The sequence below is a fragment of the Carcharhinus amblyrhynchos genome, chromosome 1 (assembly GCF_965287045.1).
Source record: "Carcharhinus amblyrhynchos chromosome 1, sCarAmb.v2.hapA, whole genome shotgun sequence".
NCBI lineage: Eukaryota > Metazoa > Chordata > Chondrichthyes > Carcharhiniformes > Carcharhinidae > Carcharhinus > Carcharhinus amblyrhynchos.
This window is the reverse complement of record NC_137324.1, coordinates 87388215-87414652: the sequence shown is the minus strand read 5'-3', so window position 1 is coordinate 87414652 and position 26438 is coordinate 87388215. Positions and strand designations below refer to the sequence as shown.

Genomic DNA, 26438 nt, shown 5'->3' with positions numbered 1-26438 from the left:
CAGTTGACCAGTGGGGCAGGCAAGGGTTGGGCAGTCAATGGGGGGGTGGGGAGAGGGGAGGTGTCAGGTGATTTGGATGGTCAATGGGTAAGCTTGGGTGTTGAGTATCAGTGTGGGGTGGATCAGTCAGGGAGGTTTGGTTGATCAGTTGGGGAGAGTGTCAGTTGGGGATATTAGTTGGTCAGTGGGGTCACTGTGGAAGATTGGGTGGTCAGTCAGGAGGGTTGGGTGGCTTGAGGCTCTATACAGTGGAGGGATTGTCAGTGGGGGCGGTGAGCTGTTCAGGTGGGTCCCTTGGGAAGTTGGGAGGAGGGTGAGTCCCGTGGGCATGAAGTCTGTCAGTTCTTTAGTTACCCAAGAGCGAGTGGTGGTTTTAATTTATTCTAACTTTTTCTGGGTAACTGTTACTCTGATTCAATTGGGACTATCCAAAGTTTCCAACTTATATCATACTTTTGTAGCTCCAATTGCAGGGCAATTACTCAATTAATGTTTGAACTTCTTAGGGAATCCTTACATAGGATTTCCGGGGACACGGAGTTCCCCAGTGCAATTTTATGGTACCCCTAGTTACAAAGCCCAGAAGCTTGGAAGTTAAAATCTTTAGTTGGAATTCTCTGGCCTTTCACACTCCACTGTCGCTGCCAGCGAGAATGGTGAATTTGGTCTTGAGCCAAACCTGTGTTCACTGCAGCGGTACTGGAGAATCCCAGCCACGGGCAAGGTTGGAGAATCCAACTCTTTATGTTTTCACCTTTCTTAATGCATTGTAAGGGATGGGGAACTTGAGAGTAATTGCCTTGCGGAATTGATTCCAAGGGAGAATGAACCAATTTTGATATACAGCAGGTCCATTTTATTAACAGACTTAGAAGAACAAACAGCAGTCACAGAGGTAGCAAACTAACTCAATATCAAAACACATTTGAATGATTACTTCTAACACTACTAGAAACATGGTAGTGTACATGGGTAGAGGCCAGAATATACTTCCAAACCAGGTTGGATACCATATCTGAAAGTCAAGGACTTTCCCCTGAGCTTGTTATCACAAGCTTGTTTGTCTGGCTGTTGTGGGAGATCAATAGCTGCTATCTCTCACCAAGGGCTTCTTGGCCTTATTGGAAATGTGTGCTGGGATCGTCTTTCCAAATTGGAAGGTATTCCATAACAGGCATTCCAGGCAAACACCAACGAAATGCTGGATGACAAAACTAAGAACATATGGCAGGAATGAGGTGAGAATCAGACATGTAAGAGAGTCACGAATAAATTCAACAAGCAATTTGGGATGAATTTATTTTCCTGGCTGAAATGTGGAACTGGCTTCAAATAAACAAATAACATTGATATATGTAAGGCAAAGACAAGTATACTTGAGGGAGAAAGAAACAGAAGCTTCTGAGGATAAGGATGGATGAAGTCAACTGGAAGGAAGCTTTTGTGGCACATAAACACTGACATGGATGTATTGGACTGAATGGCTTTGTTCTGTCTACAGTAATTCTTTAGAACATGTATAATGCTGGCCAGCAGAAGGTCTACTTTCTCACAACTAGAAAATAACTTTATGCAGGTGTGATCGTCGCTTTTAAATGTTAGATGTCCCTAATGTTCATGGGTAGAGGCCAGAATATACTTCCAAACCAGGTTGGATACCATATCTGAGTTAAATTCCACGAGGAGCCAAATCAAAACAGCGTGAGACATCATTTCTAGGGGGTTTCTCTCCTTTTCTGAATCAGGATGCCAACCACCTCTGCACTTGTGTTGTCCTTTAGCCTTGCTGTGAAGCACGAACCGCAGAGAGGTAGATGAAACTGCAACCTACAGCTCTTGATTTGTTGCTCGTCGCACAGGATGTTCTTCCTCGGAGGCTTGCAGTCAGTCTCAGTCAACTCAACATCTTACTCAGTCACTGACGCGACCTGGCTCCGGGGCTGTTTTTTGATGTCCGTTGTTGCTGTGGACATGTTAGGGACTGCGAAAATTAGTGCCTCTACTTAAAAAAAAGAATGTTGTTCGATGTGAGGGATGGAACGCTTCATATGTAAAAAAGACAAGCTGAATTTGTGAGCAGTTACCGCCGGTTTGAAAGGCTCCAGCTGGATGTTCCGATTTGACAGCGCTATCAGATGCCAGTCTAAAGGAGCCGAGGGACGGGAACAGAGGCTGAGGTAGGTCGGCGCAAGGAATATATTAAAAAACAGAAAAAAAAACTAATTGTATCCGCGGCTTCTGAGTGTAGGCTGATTTCATTCGGAATATATAACCAATTTAATAAAACACGATAATATAAAGGAAGAAGAAAATTTCAGTTAAAAGCTTTTCCGAGTTATTTATCATCAATAAATGAAAATGTGCAACTCATTTCATGTTCAGATTTGTGGAAGTGTGGTAATTTATAGCAGACTGAAAAGGTTTTGGCTGAGTTTGAAGAGGATCTTGTCGTTCTCCTCACCCGAGCTGTTACTGAATACTCGCTGTGTAAATAGAAAGATTATTTAAAATCCAAAAGTCAAGATTTTTAAAAAACCCAAATCTTAGTCTCTGGCTCTGAAGATGGACGGCTTTCCTCGGTATTTAAAGGCAGCCACCGAGTTTTGATGAATTAATGACAAGGAGAGGAGGCACGATTTCTTTCCTTCGCACTCTGGACAAGACACGAACAAGAACGGAACTAAAATTTAAAATATCGACTGCAGAGAGGATCCATAGTATTTTGTTAAAAAAAGAGGAGTTTGTTAGGAAAGTGGGAGAATAATGCCCAAATGTGCTAAGCAGCAACAATGTGAAGTGATGTGAAATGTGCGGCACTCTCCAGCTATACTTGTACACTTGTTTCTACACTTTGTTTTTAATGTGCGCTCATAATATGTAACGGCGAGGATCGCGATTCGCAGCAACACCATTAAAATATCTCCAAAATGTTTGAGGTTTGGTAATATCCCAAAAGTTTGGAGTTTCAAAAGTGATTTTAGTTATTCCTATGTTGGCAATTTTATTGAATTCGTCTAATTTGGTGAGAAAAAATAACATTATAATTAATTCCGCATAACTAGGATACAACAAATACACTAATCTTTCGGGGTGGAGGGAAGCAGACATATTTGCCTTAATTTTATATGTACTTTTGGGTACTATGGTCGACATAACGCCAGAGCAGATCTTAGCATATATCATGCCATGGGGCAATTCATCTAGGGTTACAAATAACATCTAGTTTTAAAAAGAAAGTATTTAAATATTCTCAGTTCCTAGAAGTGAATTGTACAGAGCAGCATTCCGCCAGTAGGCCTTGATCATTAGCGTTTGATGGTTTGCAAGAAGATACCCATTGGACAACAAAACAATTATCTTTTAGATGTGGAGCCTGAATTGTGTAGTAATAACCAAAAAAAAACTATGAAACAGTTCTAACTTTCAGCTAATAAGAGACTTTTTCCACTAATTAATTCAGTTGGCAACATTTTTAAAGAGTGCAGTGATGCTTCAAATTGAATTCCAGACGAGGTTACGTTAATGTGTAGATTTGAGGTCAAGAAGAAAACCAAATAAATTAGTAACTGAACAGAGAAATTATGGTTTTTCCATGTTTATTGTTCAAGTCATAAAAATGAACATTCATTATTTTACTGAAGGATCTAAATTGCATCCAAGTTTTTTGATTCACCAGTAAACATAATACTTAGAGCGACAAGGACAATAGAAAAACCTTGATCCAGAAATAACTTCCAGATAATTCTTTAAGGAGAATGTGTTTGGTGTTGTGAGGAAGTTTGATATGTTTACCTTATTTGTTAGGAACTTGATTGTACCAGTGGATGTGGGTTGTTACGTAAAATATTCCAATGGGGTCGGATACATGCAAAAGCCATGTGGGTGGCACTCACAGCTCCACTGTTGACAATAATACTTTTCCATACAGCTGAAAAGAAAGATTAAAATGTATCAGATGATTGATATGTTTACCTTATATTGCTAAGGGTAGCAAAACAAACAAAAACTGTTTCAAGAAAATTGATATTTGTCAGGAAATTGGTTTTATTGAAGTTAATGGATGAGGAAAACATCTTGTTGGAGGCCTCCATTTTCTTTAAACTTCTATTTTGAGATCCATGGTAGGAATGTTTAATTAAGTGAATGAACGCTCATAACTGTTACTTAGGGTTAGGGTAAAACTTCAATTTTGTTTGTGGATTACTTTTTGAATGTAAGGGGATAATGGATGAGAGTGGAATGGGGGAATTCTTCATACAGTTCCTGTTTTCTGTGTTTTTGATTTCTTTCTTTTTTTTAATAGTCTGCCCACATATATTGGTCATTTTCATTTATCACGCTCCTTCTTTGAACTATCATTTACTCATAGAATCATAGAACCCCTACATTGCAGAAGGAGGCCATTCGGCTGTGAGTCTGCACTGTCAACAATTCCACCCAGGCCATATGTCTGTAACCCCACGTGTTTAGCCTGCTAATCTCCCTGACACTAAGGGGCAATTTAGTATGGCCAATCCACCTAACCCACACATCTTAAGACTGTGGGACGAAACTGGAACACCCTGAGGAAACCATGCAAACATAGGGAGAACATGCAAACTCCAAACAGACAATGAGGCTGGAATTGAACCCTGACATTGTGAGGCTGCATGACTGACCACTGTGCTGCCCTTTATATCATAGGCCAGAAAACAAAATATAATGTTAATTTTCTTCAGGTATTCTTTTTTTTTCTTCTAACTTTCCCCTCCTTTTTCTACACACCTCAATGGAAAATTTGACACATGTTTAAGCATGGTTCCATGAGCATTAACCACCTCTGGTCAAGTCACCATTCTATGCATTTGACCCCACACAGCAAGTGTTGGTAGGCAACCTGATCATCTGAGCATGATGTTGTCCTCGCCCAAATTAAACATGGTGCTGCTGGAATCAGAGGGAAACCGTGGCTAAGTTGCTATCCCCCCACCGACATCCTGGCCCAGTGGTGTTTAGGCCAAGTGTCCCTCATCTGTTGCTCAGGTTGTGATCAGTTAACACAGGGTCAACTGGCAAAACTGAATTGTTGTAGGCAAAGTCTTTTAGAACATTGTCATGTAACTTTTGGAATATCTAGCTTTTGAATAATTCATGTCTTTGCCATATTAGGGTTCACATATGGAAACAACCCCAGGTCATCATCAAAATACCAGAAATCTGCCCATTGTAGTAAGCTACCATGATCAAATGTAATGGTTTTACTGAAGTAGAAAGTGGAAGAACCATTATCTTTTTCATTATTGCATTTTAATAAATTCTCAACACACAAGTTTAAATGCAAATTAATTTTTATGGCAATAATCAACCATTCTAAATTAATATCAAAAAGACAGTGGGTATGGTATTGTAGTGGTATTCATGGATCAGTAATACAGAGGCAGTGGGCTAACAATCTAAAGAATGTAAATTTAATCTCACCATCGTAATCTGAAAATTTGAATTTTCAGGTTTTATAATTTTGTAAATTAAAAAGTGGCACCAGCAAAAGTGACCATGAAGCACTCAGAGTGCCCTTTACAACATAACTGGTTCATTAATTTAGGAAAAATAACCTAACTTGGTCTCCAGTTCCGCACCAACTTGGCTGACAGCCTTTAGAAGTGTCCAATCAAGCCATTTAGTTGTTTCAAACTTCTACAAACATGGATAACAGTGGTGCAAGAAGAAGCCCTACCGAGACCATTTTGGGCATCTAGGAAAGGACAGCAAATGTCAAAATTGTAGCTTTTCCTAAAAAGCATTAGTAAACAGTTTGATTTTTATGACAATTTGATAAATTCATGGTCACTTTTGGTGAACCATAGAATCCCAATAGTGCAAAAAGAGACCATTTGGTCCATTGAATCTGCACCGACTCTCCCAAAGAGCATTCCACCCAGGCTCTCCCATATCCCTATAACCCATTATCCTGGCTAATCCACCTAGCGAACACATCTTTAGACATTAAGGCGCAATTTAGCATGGCCAATCCATCTAACTTGCATATTAGGTTGATTAGCCATGCTAAATTTGCCCTTAATGTCCCATAATATATAGCTTAGGGGGATAGTGCAGGGTAAATACATGAAGTTATAAGATAAGCCTATGCAAGAGTTGGTGCAGACTCGATGGGCTGAATGGCCTCCTTCTATTCCTACATGCATAGAACTGTAGGAATTCTATGCATTTATGGACTGAGAGAGGAAACCGATGCACCCAGAGGAAACACATGCAGACTTGGTAAGAACGTGCAAACTCCGCACAGTCAGCCAATGCCAGAATCGAACCTGGGTCCCTGGCACTGAGGCAGCACTGCTAACCACTGGTTTAAACTGAATTCAAATTTTCAAACTCATAGTGAGATTTGAACTTATGTGCCGGAATTTTACAAGCGTGCCTGCCCTGGAATTGGGACACGTGAGGCTCGCAGGACGGCATTCTCCGTTGGCCTAGGATGGGATCTTAGGAGCCTCGGGTGGGCGAGGTGGTAAAATTCCAGCAATGTTCTCTATACGAGCGAATGTAGCAAAGATCAGTCAGCTATTGTGGCATTACAAACAAAGAACAAAGAAAATTACAGCATAGGAACTGGCCCTTCAGCCCTCCAAGTCTGCACCAACCATGATGCCCGACTGAACTAAAACTCCCTACCCTTCCGGGAACCATATCCCTCTATTCCCATCCTATTCATGTATTTGTCAAGACATCCCTTAAAAGTCACTATCGTATTTGCTTCCACTACCTTTCCCGACAGCGGGTTCCAGGCACCCACCAGCCTCTTTGTAAAAAACTTGCCTCATACATCTCCTTTAAACCTTGCCCCACGCACCTTAAACCTATGATCCCTAGTAATTGACTCTTCCACCCTGGGAAAAAGCTTCCCACTATCCATTCTGTCCATGCCCCTCATAATCTTGTAGACTTCGATCAGGTCGCCCCTCAATCTTCATCGTTCCAGTGAGAACAAACCAAGTTTCTCTAACCTCTCCGCATAGCTAATGCCCTCCATAACAGACAACATCCTGATAAATCTTTTCTGTACCCTCTCCAAAGCCTCCACATCCTACTGGTAGTGTGGTGACCAGAATTTAACACTATATTCTAAGTGCGATCTAACCAAGGTTCTATTATGCTTCAACATGACTTGCCAATTTTTAAACTCAATACCCCAGCTGATGAAAGCAAGCATGTCGTATGCCTTCTTGATTATCTTCTCCGCCTGCGTTGCTGCTTTCAGTGACCTGTGTGTCTGTACACCCAGATCCCTCTGTCTATCAATACTCTTAAGGTTTCTGCCATTTACTGTATATTTCCTGTCTGTATTAGACCTTCCAAAATGCATTACCTCACATTTGTCTGGATTAAACGTAGGGATATGGGGGTAATGTAGGGATATCGTGGTTGGTGCAGACTCGATGGGCTAAATGGCCTCTTTCTGCACTGTAAGGTTTCAATGATTGTATGATTCTACGATTTCTAAACTCCATCTGCCATCTCTCCACCCAAGTCTCCAACTGATCTATATCCTGCTATATGCTCTGATGATTCTCATCGCTATCCGCAAATCCACCAACCTTTGTGTTGTCTGCAAACTTACTAACCAAACCAGTTACATTTTTGTCCAAATCTTTTATGTATATTACAAACAGCAAAGGTCCCAGTACTGATCCCTGAGGAATGCCACTTGTCACAGACCTCCGTTCAGAAACACCCTTCCACTGCTACCCTTTGTCTTCTATGATTGAGATAGTTCAGTATCTGCCTTGCCAGCTCACCTCTGATCCCATGCGACTTTATCTTCTGCAACATAGTGCCACAAGGGACCTTGTCAAAGGCCTTACTGAAGTCCAGGTAGACAGCATCACTGCTCTACCCTCATCAATCATCGTTCCTCAAAAAACTCGATCAAATTAGTGAGGCATGACCTCCCCTTCACAAAACCATGTTGCCTCCTGCTAATACGTCCAGTTATTTCCAAGTGGGAGTAAATCCAATCTTAAGAATACTCTCCAATAACTTCCTTACCACTGACATCAGGCTCACTAGCCTGTAGTTACCTGGATTATTCTTGCTACCCTTCATAAACAAAAGATTAACATTGGCTATTCTCCAATTCTCTGGGACCTCCCCTGTAGCCAGTGAGGATACAAAGATTTCTCTCAAGACCACAGCAATTTCCTCCCTTGTTTCTTTCAGTATTCCAGGGTATATCCCATCAAGGTCTGGGGACGTCTACCTTAATGTTTCTCAAGAGCCCCAATACCTCCTTTTTGATCTCAACATGACTCAAACTATCTATGCACTCTTTCCCAGACTCATCATCCACCAAGTCCTTCTCTTTGGTGAATACTGATGCAAAGTACTCATTTAATACCTCACTCATTTCCTCTGGCTCCATGCATGGATTCCCTCCCCTGACATTATGCAGATATTGTAGCTTGATTTTTTTTTATTCATTCATGGGACATGGGCATCACTGGTTGCCCAGCATCTATTGCCTATCCCTAGTTGCTCTTGAACTGATTGGCTTGCTAGGCTATTTCAGAGGGCAGGTGAGAATTAACCACTTTAGTGTGGCTCTGGTGTCACATATAAGCCAAATCAAGTAAGGCCGGCAGATTTCCTTTCCTAAGGGACATTGGTGAACCAGATGAGTTTTTCTGACAATCAACAATGGTTTCATGGTCATCACTAGATTTTTATGTGCATCTGGGTATGAATCTCATCCAAATTCTACAAATGAACATTTACAGTAGGAATTATGAACAATCAGAAGTTAAAATTTCCTGGCCTATGTGGCTTTAGACCACAGACTGCTTTAGTTCATTATCCGTCAGAGGTGAATTTTTGTGAAAATTTTCTTGCTTTGGTCTTTGGGATTTATTTACAGGGTTCTTTCATTGTAATTATATAAGAGATAATCTTTCAAAAATAATTATTACATTCATAGTCCCACCTTTGACACCATGTGCAAAGGTGTTTCCTAATATACAAGGCATAAAGACATCTCATTTATTGGCTTAGTGGCAGTTAAATCTGAGTGTCTGAGTGATCTGAATCAACAGCCATACTACATGGTGCAAGGCTAACATCTTAAAAGCTGGAATTTCATGACTGGAGGAAGAAACCTCTATTGATAACTGATGCTGCATGTAAATAACTTATGTTTCCCATTGCAATCCATTGTCATTTTACATAAATACTGCGTTACAGGGCTCAGTGACAAAGAATTCACAGTCCCACTGCCAGCTGTGCCTTCAGCTGTGTCAAGCCTCCAAGCTCTGACGTTCCTTTGTTAAATTTCTCCACTTCTCCATTTCTCTCTGCTGTTTTCGGAATCTCCTTACAATCTATGACTGAGATTTTCTGGCCCTCTCCCAGCAAGTTGGGCTTTCTGGCAGTGGATGCAGCTTGCCATTGGCTGCTAGCAGGATCTTCCAGCCCCGCTACAGTCAGTGGCCAATTGTGTTGCTCACTGACCACGCTACCAGGGAACCTACTGCGAGGACGCCTTTAGTAGAACCAGGAGATCTTGATGGTGGATAGGGCTGGAAAGTTCAGCCCTGCCCTTTTGATTAAGCTTGTGGCGATTATCAAAATGGACAGGATTTTATGGCCTTGCTCGTCCTGAAACTGTAAAATTCTGCTCAGGGTCAACGGACCTACCCATTGTCTGCTCGAATTCCCATAGTGGCCGGGGCAGTGAGATTCTAGCCAATGTCTCATCCTTGGATTCAGTGTCAACCTTTGACAGATTATGATCCTGTGAAGCACTTTGGATGTTTTACTACATTAAAGACATCAAATAAAGCAACTGCAGTTATTATCTCTTACATCTCTTATGGTGATTTTAGATTGACCTGTTTGTATTCATCTTGATTATCACTAACCATTCTGTGCTACGACAAAGCGCAAAACAAGAAAATTTGGTACATCAAATCTGACTTTTCCATGGACTATGTATGCAGTCCAATCTGGCAATGATTCTATCTAATCCATTCAGGCTACTAGCAAAAGTCTTAGTGCATGCTTCATCAGTTTTTTTTATACTGTAGCTGTTGTATTTTAGATTATAGTTATCCTGCAACCAGAGTGAAACTGAAGGGACCTCGTTGTGTTAATGTCACACAAATACCCAATTTGAGAGGCTTCAGATCTGAAGTATAGTAAATTCTGCACAAAAATGTAAAACCAAAATTACTTTGTGTTGATGTACATGGTATCATATGATTGCCTAATAAGAACACAATGGGCCTGATTCTATCAAAATGGGCACAAAATCGTGGTAAATTCGGGCGTTGGGCCTTTAACGCAATCTGCACCTGAATCCAAGCAGATTGTGGCTTTAGAGTAGGGAGGTGGATTAGAGCATCCTCTGCGGGTGGGGGGTTGGGGGGGTGGTGGGGGTGGTGGCAGGGGTTGGGGGGGGAAACAGGAGGAGGAGGCGGGGCAGAGCATCCTTTGGGGTGCAGGAGGAGGAGGCTACCACCAGACAACGATCAGCTCTGTGTCAGAGAGCTCTGCCTTTTTTTACTTTCCCGCCCAGGCGCGCTGCTTCAGATTTTTTTCTAACTGCGCATGCACAGTTCAGAGCTCCGATCATTCTGGCAGCGCTAAGCCCTGCCCACGGCACGAACGGACCGGAACTGGCAAAAAGCTTATGGGCACGCTGCAAAGAGGATTCCAAGCTCGGATCTGTATTAAGCCTGGATCCGGCCCTTAGACTCCAAATGGTAAAATCGGGCCCAATGTCACACAGAATTGCAAAACTAAAATTCTCAGCTCATCCTTGAGCAAAGTATTATTCTATGAGGCACAGTGCTCTCCACTCAATACTTTCCATTAACATGGAACATTAACAATGTATTTCTTGAAACTGTTATTCATATATCATAAATTGGCTGAATTATGATATAAAATAATTTAAATGTAGCTATACAATATCAGGTTAGTTATTTTGGTTTTAAGATCATAGTCAAAGTTTATTATTTAAGGTAACGTAATTAATTGTACACTTTGGATTGTAATGTGGCTAAGTAATTTATGTTTCAAAAGGACATCATTTTTCACTCTCCAACTTGTGATTTTGTACCTACTAACAATAATGGGTGGAAAATCACAGACCAGTGAGCAGATAATCTGAATTTCTATCCCAAGTTTTATAGAAATAATGCTTTTTTACATTGTATGTTCATTTGGTCACTGGCATAATGTAGTTTGTGTGACAATTATTATATTTTCTAAGCAACAATTGACACTGAATGGACAGATATTGAAACATTACTTTGTTGACAGTCGAAAATGCAGACCTCACTTAGATGCAGTCAGGCTAAATTGGGGAGCCAACTTAAACGTTAAAGCTTAATCTATGCTTTTGTTATCTCAAGATTCAATAATTCCAATGCTTTTCTGTCCAGCCTCTCATCTTCTACACACGATAAACTTCATCCATAACTCCACTGCACATAGTCCATCTGCACCAAAATCTGTTTACCATCAATCCTGAGCTCATTGACCTACATTGGCCTTTGATCTCCCAATCGCTTAAGATAAACACAGTAGAATTCCCCAGGAATGGACTCTAATAAATAGCTTGGATAAATGGAAAGCTGAAATTATTTTGTGATGATATATAATGCATTGTATGACAGTATTATTAATAACATCATGGAATTGAGGTTCGGTTGGGCCTGCTTTCCACGCTTCAACAATCCCGTGTAAAGACTTTTCTCCTAATGTCTCTCCTTACTCACAGTGACAACAACCCACCAGCCAGAAGAAAACAGTTTTTTCTTCTTGGACTCTTACCAAAACATTTGTAATGTTAGAATCTTCTACTAAATAGTCTCTGCTCCAATATTTTAATCTTTCCCCATACCAATAGTTTATCATCCTTGGCATCATTATGGCAAATCAAAGGGGAGTTGATGGCCTAGTGGTATTATGGTCAGACTATTAATCCAGAAACTCAGCTCATTTTCTGGGAACCTGGGTTTGAATCCCACCACACCAGGTGGTAGAATTTGAATTCAAGAAAAATATCCGGAATTAAGAATCGACTATTGTTGCCAAAAACCCATCTGGTTCATTAATGTCCTTTTGGAGAAGGAAATCTGCCATCCTTATCTGATCTGGCTTACATGTGACTCCAGAGCTACAGCCATGTCGTTGACTCTCTACTGTCCTTGGACAATTAGGGATGGAAAATAAATGCTGGCTAGCCATTGACAGCCATGTCCCATGAGTGAATGAGTAAAAAAACACAAAGACTTTTGTGGTTTTAATATCCTTTGATTTAAGAAACACCCAAAACTGGACATTACAACAACTTAAGCCTAATCAATGCTTTATTACTTGCAATATTATTACTTCTTAAATTTTGTATTCCGTATATCTATTATCCCATTTTTTTTGCCTTTTTAATGACTTTATCTACTGGCACTTGCACGTACAAGTACTTATACATGTGAAACTCCAAGTTTCTCTGTTCATTTGCACCAATCGGTACTTCTCATTGACTGAAGATTCTCCTTCTGAAATGTGTTACTTCATGTCAGTCCGCATTCACTTGCTCCTTCAACCTACTTCAACCTGCTCATTCTACTTACCTATCAAACTTTGTTTACCTATTTTCCTACTTTTGTGTTATCAGCAAATTTTGTGATTATGTTTCCTATGTCCAGGTTCTAATAATCCATAACACTGAGGACAAAAAAAGACTGAATATTATTTAGTCTCTTAACCTGATAAAGCCTTGTTTACCCTAACTCTTTGTTTCTGGTCCAATGAGCAAATTTCTCTCCATGCGGCTGCATTTCCTTTTATACCAAACTCAGAGTAATTTTTCTCACAAGCCTATTTTGAAAATCTCTCTATACACACACACACACACACACACACAAACACACACACACACACACACACACACACAAACTCTACTGCATTCCTTTTATATATCAATTAGTTATCTTGTTAAACATACCTTGCTTTTAATAAATCTATGCTGGCTTTCCTGCATTAACCCATGATGACCTTGATATTAGAAAACATTAATTATGCAGACTTTAACATGTGATAATCATTGGAAGCAATTGATATCGCTGCAAAGACTTGACGAGAGCTGTGTAAAAGTGTAACAGTATGGTGTGTTTTATTTTGATAAGGATACTTTTTTTTCGAACTGTAGGATGTCATACCTGAATTTTCCAGTTTTTGTCAACTTGGTTCAAGTATATTTTTAAAGAATACACTTAACAAATAAAGCTTTATATGAGCATTATTTTGTAGAGGGCCAATTGTGCTGATTGCAGCTTAGGGGGTGAACAAAAGCATTTTTTGCCATTTCAGTGTTCATATAGTACATTATCTGTTAGGAAAGAAGTCCTTTTATTTTCTTCCATTTCTCATTGAGGATCCTGTAACAGGGAGCTTTAGGCAGTTGGATAAGCTGCTAGCAAAGCTGTTTTGAGTAAATGCACTGTAATGTGTGAGAACAGTCTGGGAATTTCACTCCTATTCTGCCAGTTCATGGTGTTACCTAATGATATTCACATTTCCATTTATTTTACAGTTTTCATATACTGGCATAAGATATTTAATGTACTGGTTAAAGTTTCATAACAATAAGGTCTGCACATTCCAGTTATGGTTTGACTATTGTTGGTCAGTTATTGTGTAATCAAATGTTACATCATATTGGCAGGACTTTAGTTTCAGTGTAGAGAATCATTTACGGAACGGAAGGAAACCATACCAAGCCTAATCGCACCAACCATCCAGCCTAATCCCACTTTCCAGCTCATGATCCATAACCTTGTAGATTATGGCAGTTTCAGTATATATTCAGGAACTTCTGAAATGCAATGAGGTTTCAGGTTATTATCCTGGACTCCAATGAAAAGACATTGACCTGAAGCTTTGGTTGGAACTCTTTGGCTGTGCTGAGGGTGAACCCTTGCCATGGGTTTCCCGGCAGTGGCATACAAAGGGAAGCTCTATTGAAAACGTTAGAACCAGACTATCCTCCCACTGGCCAATGTGGACCACCTCCACCATCACGAAACACGCCACGGGGCGGGGGGGGGGTGGAAAATCCTGCCCTTTAACTCTGTTTGTCTGCTAGATCTGCTGACTATTTCTAGAATTTTCTGTTTTATTGTGAACATTTTATACTACTTGGTGATGACCTTGTTTGATTTCCTGAGTAGTTTTTAAAGACACTATTTTTAAACAGCTAATGGTCCAATTGAACTTTTGTGATTGGGTGTGGAGCTGTATGTAAGCACATACAGAGTCATCACTTGGAGTGAAACACAGCCCTCAGCCTGACTATGAACTGTACCCTTCATTTATCAGGTTCTGATAACCCAGTATAGCTGCAACATAAAATCCTTGAGCTGAAGTGTTCTTATGAAGTTAATGTGTAACTGCTCCTGGAAGCATAAACCAAACTCTTTGAAGTTGACCTTAGGGCATGGAGTATAAATCAAGCTTTGAAAAATCCTTCCAAAAACAGGCTTCAGTTTATATGCCAAGTTAAAAATGTGAATTGTTGGTGTTGGTAAGCACCATATTGGAATGGGAAGAAAATTCTGTTCATCTATCACCATGTACAGTCTGCTGTTTGTAAATGTGGCCTAAAACCCTGTGCATCTTGCAACATGGTATGTATCACTTGCTTGATCCCATGTGCCGATTTATAAGGCAATTATAACTGTTAACATATGTTTCTGAACTTAAAAACTGAGCCTGCTTCCTAATGCAAGTATAGCTCTAAACATGCCATCATTAGTTGGAAAATAGGGGGTTAACACATACCCTGAATATAGGCCACAACATACATTTTGGCATCCAAAAACCAAGGTTACCTTTTTATGCTGGGTCCATTTATATGCCGTGATCAATGGCAATCATTTTGAATTTGTAATTTATTCTTCATTCTATGAGAAGGAATAAAGATTTTTTGGACTATTCTGTTTCAATGACATGCACATAACCTATATATATATGTATGTTTTGGAAAAAAGGACTTGTATAGTTCAAAAAGCAAGAGCCTGATGAAATCATATATTTCTAAATTTGTACAATTCATTCTTGAACAGTACCACAAAATGGTGGGGGAGGGGGCTGTGGAATAGCCTAGTTATCAACATTTGCTTATGTGTTCACTCCAGATGCAAAAAAAGGCCAGAGTAGTTTCCTCCAGGTTCCCATTTCTGAACTGTCTTCCACTTTGGGTCTGGCCCTTTGTTATGCAGGGTTCCTTTCTGAATCCATTCCTGCAGGGAGTGCATTTGGGAAATTTAGTTGTAGGCTATTTAGGAGTGAATTATACTGTAAATAACTGAACCTTTAGGAATATTAACATACAGAGGGACCTGGACGTACAGGTCCACAGTTCTGTAAAAGTGACAACACAGGTGGCCAAGGTGATTAAGAAGGCATATGGCATGCTTGCCTTCATCAGCTGGGGCTATGGGGAAATATATATAGTACAGAGTTTGGAAATCATGCTGCAGCTATACAAAACTTTGATTAGGCTGCATATGGAGTATTGTGTGCATTTCTGGTCACCATACTATCAGAAGGATGTGGAGAGAGTGCAATGAAGATTCACCAGGAATTCGCCTGGTCTCGAGGGTGTTGACTATGAGGAAAGGTTGAATAAACTAGAATTGTTTTCGCTGGAAAGACAGAGACTGAGGGGAGACCTGATAGAGCTCTGCAAAATTATGAGAGGCATAGACAGTGTGGATAGTCAGAGGTTTTTTCCTAGGTTGGACTGTAAATTACAGGGCAGTGCAGGTTCAAGGTGAGAGGGGGAAAGTTTAAGGGAGATGTGTGGGGTAAATTTTTCACGCAGAGAGTGATGGTGCCTGGAACGCACTGCCAGAGGAGGTGATGGAAGCAGGCACATTAACAACATTTAAGAGGCATCTAGATGGGTATATGAATAGGGAGGAAATAGAGGGATACGGACTGAGTAAGGGCAGAAGGTTTTTTTTAGTTTAGATAGGGCATCATGGTCGGCATTTGCTTGGAGGGCCAAAGGGCCTATTCCTGTGCTGTACTTTACTTTGTTCAAATTTCTGATGTGCGTTGCCCTGGTTGGGGTTATCTGCACATGGTTCGCAATCAGCCTTTTGTGTTATTTTTGTTTGAAACACACAGAAGTAATCTTCACATGCTGCAGAGAATATATACAGAATGACAGACTGTGCCCAAACCAAAACCTAGTTTGGGTGTTCAGTAAGAGGTCATGCAGTTTGATTATGTTGCAATGATTATAAGTGTGAGGCCTTTTTTTTGAAGATGTGAGTTGTGGCATGAAATATGTGAATTAGCATGATGAATGAGTTCACAATCATATGGGGGCTTAGTATGGGCCAGCAGTAAATGGAGCAACATTTTGTGACATGCATACTTGGGCTTTCTTTGATTTATAAAATCATAGAATGATACAGCATAGAAGGAAGCCATTCAACCTACAGCCGTATCATGCTTCTCCTGTCTCTTTGGTAGAGCTATTAGATTTCTCCATAGCCTCGTAATTATTTTCATTGAAGACTTTATCCCACTCTGCTTTGAATGTAACTATTGAATCTGCTTCCACCAGCCTTTCAGTAACCATATTCCAGATCACAACAACTCACTGCATAAAATAAATGTTTGCATAAATTTCCTCTGGTTCTTTTGACAATCACCAAAATTCATGATCTTTGGTTACTGACTATTCTACCTCCAGAAATAGTTGCTCCTTATTTACTTTCATTGAAAGATTTTATGATTTCGAACACTTCTATCAGATTTCCTCTTAATGTTCTCTGATTTAAGAAAAACAGCCCAAGTTTCTTCAATCTCTCCATGCAAGTGAAGCCCCTCTAGTTAATCAAAGTAGCTGGGTGACATTTTTACTTAAAGCCTGCCAATCTTTTAAGAATCTCATTATTTTTATTTTGTATCACTACTAACCTCCCACCCCACCCCTCCCTTCCCTGCTATATCAGCAGCAGCCTCTTCTTTTAATTAAATATACATAGTTAAAATCTTATTTTTGGTCCCTAATCAATTCAATCCAAACAATAGCACACCATCTAGCAGGGGGTACCGAATAACAATCTGGAACAGAAATACTTACTGATTTAATTTTCCTTAATTCAGAAGAGCTGAGCCCAACTGTAGCATGTACGTTGCTGTCCCACCTGATCAGCATTAACTGAAGATCAAACTTGGGACTTTGTTGTTCCGTCCAGCTCAATAACCAACCCGAGTGTTACATTTACCCAGTAAACCAAGGAAGGTACCGAACAGTTTCCTGTCAAAAGCACAAAATCAGCAAACTTTTATTATGTTGTTGGAACTATATAAATGATTCTATAATATAAAAGATATAATAAGAGTTAAAGATTCATAGAATCCCTACAGTGCAGAAGTAGGCCATTTAGCCCATCGAACCTGCACTGACAACAAATCCACCCACACCCTATCTCCATAACCCCACGTATATACCCTGCTAATCCCTCTGAAACTAAGGGGCAATTTAGCATGGCCAATCAACCTAACCTACACATCTTTGGAGTGTGGGAGAAAAATGGAGTACCTGGAGGAAACCCATGCAGACACAGGGAGAACATGCAAACTGCACAGAAACAGTCACCCAAGGCTGGAATTGAACCAGGTCCCTGGTGCTGTGAGGCAGCAGTGCCACTGTGCCACTGTGCCATCCCTAAAAGAAAAAGAAACATGTAATTTGATGTAACACTTCTCAGCAATGCCTTAAAGTACTTCACTTAAAATGTATTAAGTGGAAATATAATTGTTATTCTTCTAATTAAACTTTAAAGTTGCACAGGTTACCTCTAGGAGCTGGAACTGTTCATGCAAGCTTGGAGAATTTGCATAAACTGAATTTGAATAACTGTAAGTTCCTTTTATTTACTGGTAATGCTCACATCAAAAAAGGCAGCTGTGGAATAGATATGCAATGCTGCTTTACCTCACAAATTGTAGGCCAAGTTAGCACTTTCAGACTCGTTTGTACATACTCTTCATGCAGGTAGGGTGTGTGCAGAGTAAATCAGGCTTGTCATAGGAGCATTTGATGGAAAGATGTTGGGTTGGTTTCCCTATCTCATGACTCGTTGCCTTCTCTGCTTTCATTGCCTGGCTGAAAAATAAGTACTCATCCACTTCCAATAGCCTGGTGACAGATTCAAATAACAGCATCGGAAAAGGCCCTTTGGCCCAACGTGTCCATGCTGCCCATTTTTTACCACTAAGCTAGTCCTAATTGCCTGCATTTGGCCCATATCCTCCATCTCATCCATGTAACTGTCTGAATGCTTTTTAAAAGACAAAATTGTACCCGCCTCTACAACTACCTCTGGCAGCTCGTTCCAGACACTTACCACCCTCTGTGTGAAACTCACCACCCTCTGTGTGAAACAATTGCCCCTCTGTACCCTTTTCTATCTCTCCCCTCTCATCTTAAACATTTGGGAAAAGATGTTGACTATCAACTTTATCTACTCCCCACATTACTTTTTGGACTCCTATAAGATCACCCCTAAGCCTCCTACGCCCCAGGGAAAAAAGTCCCAGTCTATCCAGCCTCTGCTTCTCTTCTCAAAAGTCTCTATTCACATATATATTTTCTGAAATAATTACATCTTGTGATTGCATACACCTAGATTTCCTGTCATGACTATGGTTATGCTGAGAGAAATGTGAATCAAGTGGTTCAGATGACTTGTTTAATCTGTTTCTGGGAGTTGAGGGAAGATAGAGCCTGTTTACGAGTGGTCATGTTGATTGGGGTCATTGTCCTTTGTGATTAATGGAAAGGCAGTTGTATTGGAGAAGGGACAGCACAGGAACAGGAGTAGATAATTCAGCCTGTTGAGCCTGCTCCAGCATTCAATTACATTATGACTGATCATCTGCTTCAATGCCACATGCCCGCACTATCTTCATAGCTCTTGGTGTCTTCTGGTGTCTCCAGAATTCCACTGATTTCTGTTTTGAAAATGCTGAATGATTGAGCTTCTACAGCTCTCTAGGGTAGAGAATTCCAAAGATTCTTCAGCCTCTGATTAAATTAATTCCTCCATATCTCAGTCTTGAATGGCTTACTCCTTATTCTGCAATGACCTCCCTATCTCCTTGCACCTGCCTCAAATTCACCTTGCTATGCTCCCTGAACCTGTGACCTTCTTGGGTCTGAGTGCCATGACTGTCGCAATCCAAAGGCCTACTCGCAATCCCAGCAGCTTCCACTGCTGAGTTCTGGTGCTCCTGAGACTGCCAGAACTGTCAGCCAGTCAGATTGGCCAGAAGCTCTCGAGGGCAGGACCTCCTCCTGCTGAAGGGTGGAATTCCCACTCTCAGCTACTCAAGTCTGCCTGCAGTGTGCTATTGCTGCTGCGCGTCCTAATTCAATGGGGGTCACACTTTTTCCAGGGGATGGGAAGGGGAGCAATGCATTTCTCCCCATAAATTTCAACCCTGTGCCACTTGTTATAGACTATCCAGCCAAGAGAAATAGCCTTTTAGCATCTACCCTGTAAAGTCCTCTCAGGATCATATATGCTTTACTGAGATTTCCTCTTATTCTTTTGAACCCCAATTAGAGAATATTACCATTCTACTCAATCTCATCTCAAACTACAGCTCTCATTTTAAGAACATAAGAACATAAAAAATAGGAGCAGGAGTAGGCCATCTAGCCCTTTGAGCCTGCCCCGCCATTCAATAAGATCATGGCTGATCTGAAGTGGTTCAGTTCCACTTTCCCGCTTTCTCCCCATAACCCTTAATTCCCTTGTCTACCAAAACCTATCTACCCGTGTCTTAAATATATTTAGCAAGGTAGCCTCTACCACTTCAACGGGCAGAGAATTCCAGAGATTCACCACCCTTTGAGTGAAGAGGTTCCTCCTCAACTCTGTTCTAAACTGCACCCCCCTTATCTTGAGGCCGTGCCCTCTAGTCCTGCTGTCCTTTCTGAGCGGGAAGAATCTCTCTACCTCTACCCTATCCATCCCCTTCATTATCTTATACGTCTCTATAAGATCCCCCCTCATCCTTCTAAACTCCAACGAGTACAGACCCAGTCTATTCAGCCTCTCTTCATAGTCCAACCCCCTCATCTCTGGTATCAGCCTAGTGAACCTCGTCTGCACTCCCTCCAAGGCCAAAATATCCTTGCGCAAGTGCGGCGACCAAAACTGCACACATTACTCCAGCTGCGGCCTCACCAGTGCCCTGTACAGTCGCAGCAAGACCTCCCTGCTTTTATATTCTATCCCCCTCGCTATAAAGGCCATCATCCCATTCACCTTCTTGATCACCTGCTGCACCTACAGACTGGGTTCTTGCGACTCATGCACAAGGACCCCCAGGTCCCTCTGCACCGTAGCATGCTGCAGCTTTTCACCCTTTAAATAGTAATCCCTCCTACTATTATTCCTGCCAAAGTGGATAACCTCACACTTGCTAACATTGTACTCCATCTGCCAGGTCCTCGCCCACTCGCTCAGCCTATCTAAATCCCTCTGCAGACTTTCCACACCCTCTGCACAATTTGCTTTTCCACTTATCTTCGTGTCATCAGCAAATTTCGACACCCTACACTCAGCCCCCTCCTCCAGATCATCTATATAAATGGTAAATAGTTGAGGCCCCAGCACCGATCCCTGCGGCACTCCACTAGTCACCAACCGCCAATCAGAATAGCACCCATTGATACCAACTCTCTGCCTCCTATTAGACAACCAATCTTCTATCCACGCTAACACCTTACCCCCAACTCCATGCCCCCTAACCTTCTGAAGCAACCTTTTGTGTGGCACCTTATCAAACACCTTTTGAAAATCGAGAAACACTACATCTACCGGTTCCCCTCTGTCTACTGCACTAGTCACATCCTCATAGAATTCCAATAAATTTGTCAGACACAACTTCCCCTTAATGAATCCATGCTGCGTCTGCTCTATCAAACAATTCTTCTCTAGGTGCCTCGCTATTTCTTCTTTGATGACGGATTCAAGCATTTTTCCAACAACAGACGTTAAACTAACTGGCCTATAATTCCCTGCCTTTTGCCTGCTACCTTTTTTAAACAGTGGCGTAACATTAGCCGTTTTCCAATCTTCCGGCACTTCCCTGGAATCCATCGAAGTTTGGTAAATAATTACTAAGGCATCTACTATCACCTCTGCCATTTCCTTCAGAACCCTGGGATGCATTCCATCCGGTCCTGGGGACTTCTCCACCATCAGTCCCACTAGTCAATCAAGCACTACCTCTCTACTGACAGTAATCGCATTCAGGCCCTCAACTCCTACCATCCTTCTATCTTTAATACCTGGCAAACTATTCGTGTCCTCCTCCGTGAAGACCGAGGCAAAAAACTTATTTAAGGCCTCAGCCATTTCCTCATCCCCCACCACTAAATCCCCCCTCTCATCCTCTAAGGGTCCAACATTCACTCTAGCCAGACTCCTCCTCTTTATATATTTATAAAGACACTTACTGTCCTTTTTGCACACTTGTCTCTAAGGAACCCTTTTTTCTCCTATGCTATTTCATGTATATCTTCTCTTAAGTCTGGAAACCAGAAGCGTACACAGCATTCAGAGTGTGGTCTTCCCTTTTGTACCCCAAACTTATAAAGGTCATTTGTTCATTCATGGCTTAGATGAGACACATTGTTATTTCACTTTTAGTTATGTATTAATAGAGAAAAGACACTGGGATTGATTCTCCCAACCTACTGCACTGCTTTTGTAGTGCAGCGGGCCAGGAGACTCTAGTGGAGACCATTTCGTGGACACCCTGCTGGGCACCATGGCCTTCACACGTCCCCAGCAACCAGATTTCCAGTGTCATTGGGAGCTGCAAACATTGTTTGAATTCAAATTTTAATATAATTTAAATATCATTAGCAACAGCATCTGCCCCGCCTGGAATGGTTCACTCCAGTGGGGATTACACTAGCACCCAACTTGCGGGGGGCTGGTGGCCTGACCCTGCTGGAGTGAAGCCCCACCCCCCCAGCAGGATTGGGCACCAGGGAATGCCTCCTGAGCATTGCCACCTTGGCAGTGTCAATTTGGACCCCCACTGGGCATCGGGCAGTACCAAGGGCTAGGGCCTGATGGGGCAGGGCCTCTGGCAGGGCGATCGGTATGGGTGGATGGATCCTGCTGTCACTCTGCATTTGGGCTGAGTGACAGAGAGAGGGGGGCTACCGATTGGGACAGTGGAAGGCATCAAGACGGGCTGGGGTGAGATTGAGGCTGGTCGAGGCATGTTTGGAGGGCCAGTGATTGACCAGTGTGGGGGTCAGAGGGGCAGTTTTGTGGGGTCGCAGGGCTGGCCAGCGATTGAGCTGGCCAGAAATTGTGAGGCCAGCAGTGCAGGGGTTCTGTGCATGGGCCGATCTCAGCGCTGACAGATCAGCGCATGCACAATGACCCACCCAGTGCTATGCAGCCAGACTCTCGAATAGCCCCTGCTCACTGATTGTTGGACTGATTTACACAAGTGCACTCTGGAGTTTGGGAGATTCATTTTGAAACTGCCACTGAAAAACCAGCATGATTTACTTCAGTTTTTATGTGAATTTGATAAGAATCTTTTTGGGAGAATCCACCCGCCCCGCCCCTCTCCCCGAAGAAGGCAAGCAGCGCCAGGACAAGTGCAACCAATAAATAACTGTGAATTGATATGCATATGTATTTCACACATTGTTTACATGTGTTTGGAGTTATTATCCCAGAATTGAAGGAAATTTAGATAAATTGGAACTATAAAAGTTTTAAAAGATTTCAGGTGTTAGAACAGTTCAAAGATTGACATTTGGACAATTTATCCTGAGAATCTGAGACTAGTGGAGAAGGATACAATTAACTTTGATAGTAGAACATAGAACATAGAACACTACAGCATAAACAGGTCCTTAAGCCCACGAGTTGCGCCGATCATATCCATACCTACCAGGCCTATCTATAACCCTCAATCCCATTAAATCCCATGTACCCATCCAGAAGTCTCTTAAAAGACCCCAATGAGTTCACCTCCACCACCACTGATGGCAGCCGATTCCACTCACTCACCACCCTCTGAATGAAAAACTTACCCCTGACATCTCCTCTGTACCTGCTCCCTAGCACCTTAAACCTGTGTCCTCTCGTAGCGACCATTTCAGCCCTGGGAAATAGCCTCCGAGAATCCACCCTGTCTATACCTCTCAACATTTTATAAACCTCTATCAGGTTGCCTCTCAACCTTCATCTCTCCGGGGGAAAAGACCTAGCTCCCTCAACCTAGTAATTTAGAAAATAAGTTTTATATAGCTTTGGTGATTTTTCAAATGTCTCAGAAATGTCTGAACAAACTTTGCAAACAATAACTCACTTTGCCTTTCCCTGATATCCATAAGCCCACAATGATATGATAATACTGGAGGAGATTTATTTATCATTGGAACTCAGAACAGTCTGGGACACATCAGGAAATTGTTCATTTCAAGATGTTCCCCCACTCTCTTACCAAAAGACTATGTGCTGTTAGTTTGCTACTGAAACAAACCCTACAAACTGTTAGGACTTGAATATTAGGAATAAAAGGAGGCAAGTAGGGAACTGAAATTCGCTGCCTGCCTCTGTTGACCCGAGAAAGAGATATTTCTATTATTATAGAGGCATGCCTGGCCAGCAGAAATATTTGGTGCAGCTTGTCAGGTGCAGCCAGACCACATTTATTGTTGATTCTGTTATACTTCTGTTATGCACTGCTAAGGAAACTATGGCTGGGGAGCTTTTGATCAGCATTACTGTCAGTGAAGTATTCTCATATCTTGAAGTGTTACCTATGGGATGTCTACTGGTTTATCTTTTGTAAAAGAAGCAATCAGCAATCTCACCTCTGTAAAAATAAAGACATTTCCGTTAATATGGATGTTGGGGTACCAGAGGGTGGGCACAAAGCATCTCTTGTGCATTTTGACATTTTCACATCTGCTGCAGCTCCTCCTCTTCTTCCACATATCTCTGATAGGGGGATTCCTTCTGGTGTGTGTTTTATGAATCCTGTGGTTATGACCCCTTTCTATTGGAATGTGACTATGCCTGATTTCCCTTTACCAATGCAGTACCAGGAAAAGTCAATATAAATCCTGCTTCTCATGTCTCTTTTCGCTGAAAAATGGAAATATATTGGGGTGAAAACAATTATTCGAATTTCGAAGGAAGTATGCAAGCTTCACTATTTCCCTAAAATTGGACACGTCACCAGAATGTATCAAGAACTGCTCGGAGCTGTGTTGTCATTTCTGTCCCCAAAGTTAGCAGGAAGGAAGAGCAATATAAGTAGAAGTGAGAAAGGTTAGAACTGAAGTGTGAGAAGCAAAATTCATTAACGGACAGATGCATGCAAGCCTTATTCCCAATATCTGTGATGGAAATTAATGTAATGCTGAATTAATTATTAAAGGTAAGATCTGCAACAACAACTAAATGTTAAAATGCTAATTCATGACTTTCCTTCTAACTTTAAGAAATATCTGTAAAATTTCTTGAAAGAGTGTCAATATAAAGAAAAAAACATGGGGAAGGTATCCTCCGTGTGCTACCAGCTATGAAATTTGTGACCTCATTCTCTAAAACTAGACTTAAAGTGTTGTGACATCTAGCCCACAGAAGAATACTTAATTCCATATTTGTATTAACTATGTTATTGTCTGCATTCCATCTGTTGATGGAATTGATCATTTTTAATTTTAATTTTAATTTTCTCTCACCTGACTATTTTGAAGGTAATTGTTAACTTGATACAAACCAATGATAGCATGTGCTACATTCTTGGGATATTCTATTAAATCAACGATAGAATCTGAGATAAAATCAAAATACTGTGGATGCTGGAAATCTGATTATGCTTTCCCAAGACTGTGAAAGTCTCTCTTTCCTCTTACAATCCTCAGACTATTAAAACCAAACCTTTGTGTCAACCAACTGTTAATTCTGAGTCAGCAACTGAAGAAAAACAATAATCTTTTGGGTCTGCCACTTCCTTAGAAGTTTTTAATCATTAAATGTTTCTTGTTTTGCAGGTGCAAGATAAGTTTGGTGGAACTTCCTGCAAGAACGTCCTTTTAAAGTGAACTGCTCTATTGAAAAGAGAAAGCATTTCTTTGAAGAACCTGTACTCCTGCTGTGAGTTATTGAGAAGACTTGCTGAAGCTACCAGTGATCTGTTCTGCATAGAAACTCGAAGGCATCATGAGCTCCATAAAATGTGTTCTCGTTGGTGATGTAAAGGTGGGGAAAACAGCTTTATTGGTGAGGTTTACATCAGAGACTTTCCCAGATATATATAAGCCCACAGTTTATGACAACACTGGAGTTGATGTGTTTATGGATGGAACTCAGATCAGCCTGGGACTCTGGGACACGTCAGGAAATGATTCATTTCAAGGAATTCGCCCACTCTCTTACCAGCAGGCTGATGTGGTTTTAATTTGCTACTCTGTAGCGAACCCAATGTCTTACTTGAATGTTAGGAATAAATGGATGGCAGAAGTCAGAGGTTTTTTACCAAAGGTTCCAGTATTGGTCGTTGCCACACAAATAGATCAGCGTGACGTTGGCACTTTTCGCACCATTACATCTGTCGATGGGAAGAGGCTGGCAAGAGATATTGGAGCACGAGCTTACCTGGAATGCTCAGCAGTTACTAACAGAGGGGTGCAAGAAGTGTTTGAATGTGGAGTGAGGACTGCTGTCAGACACATACAAAAACAAAGCAGGAAGAAAATCATAGATCTCAATAAATGTGTGATAGCCTGACTTCCATTCGATCTTGGTATGGTAATTTAAATAATTTTAACTCTCCAATTCTTCAGTGAATACTAAAGGTGTTGGCACCTTAATGGCTCCCAACCTAACTGTGTTGATCATGGCCTTTCTTGGTCATATCCATTCATGCTACTGTATCTACGTCAGCGTGATTTTGATTCATTTCTACTGAAATAATGGAACCTGGCCAGGAATGCCAATACAAGACATAACTGAGGAGGAGGAACTAATTTCAGCATTGACTGTCACAGACATTTAGTTCAAAATGTGTTGACATTTTGCTGTTTGATCGTTATGGAAATATGGCTGACGACCTTATTTTATGTATTTAACTTGAACTGACACCACCATGTGAGATATTTTAAGATCAAATCAAACTGTATTTTTGCGCTCACTGATAAAGTGCATCAATCTCAAAAATCCAGGAAGGAGTAGATATTAAGTACTCACTTTTGATGACTAAAATATTTAAAGTTTTCCATTTTGCTTCCACTGACCTCAGATGAGAACTGTGTACAAATATTATGGTATGAAATTAGAAGTATAGATTTTGTAGTAATT

General features: G+C 41.2%; 1 protein-coding gene across 2 annotated transcripts; it reads left to right on the top strand.

Annotated features, from left to right (window-relative positions):
- The first annotated feature begins 1910 nt into the window (after window positions 1-1910).
- rhoh (ras homolog family member H) lies at window positions 1911-26438 on the top strand. 2 transcript variants are annotated; one of them, XM_080198422.1, is made up of 2 exons: window positions 1911-2177; window positions 25133-26438. In XM_080198422.1, exon 2 carries the CDS (start codon window positions 25302-25304, stop codon window positions 25866-25868), a length of 567 nt encoding a protein of 188 aa, XP_080054548.1. In that variant the 5' UTR covers window positions 1911-2177; window positions 25133-25301; the 3' UTR covers window positions 25869-26438. The 2 variants fall into 2 exon arrangements, with proteins under 2 accessions (XP_080054548.1, XP_080054557.1); XM_080198431.1 differs by lacking the exon at window positions 1911-2177 and adding an exon at window positions 24398-24513.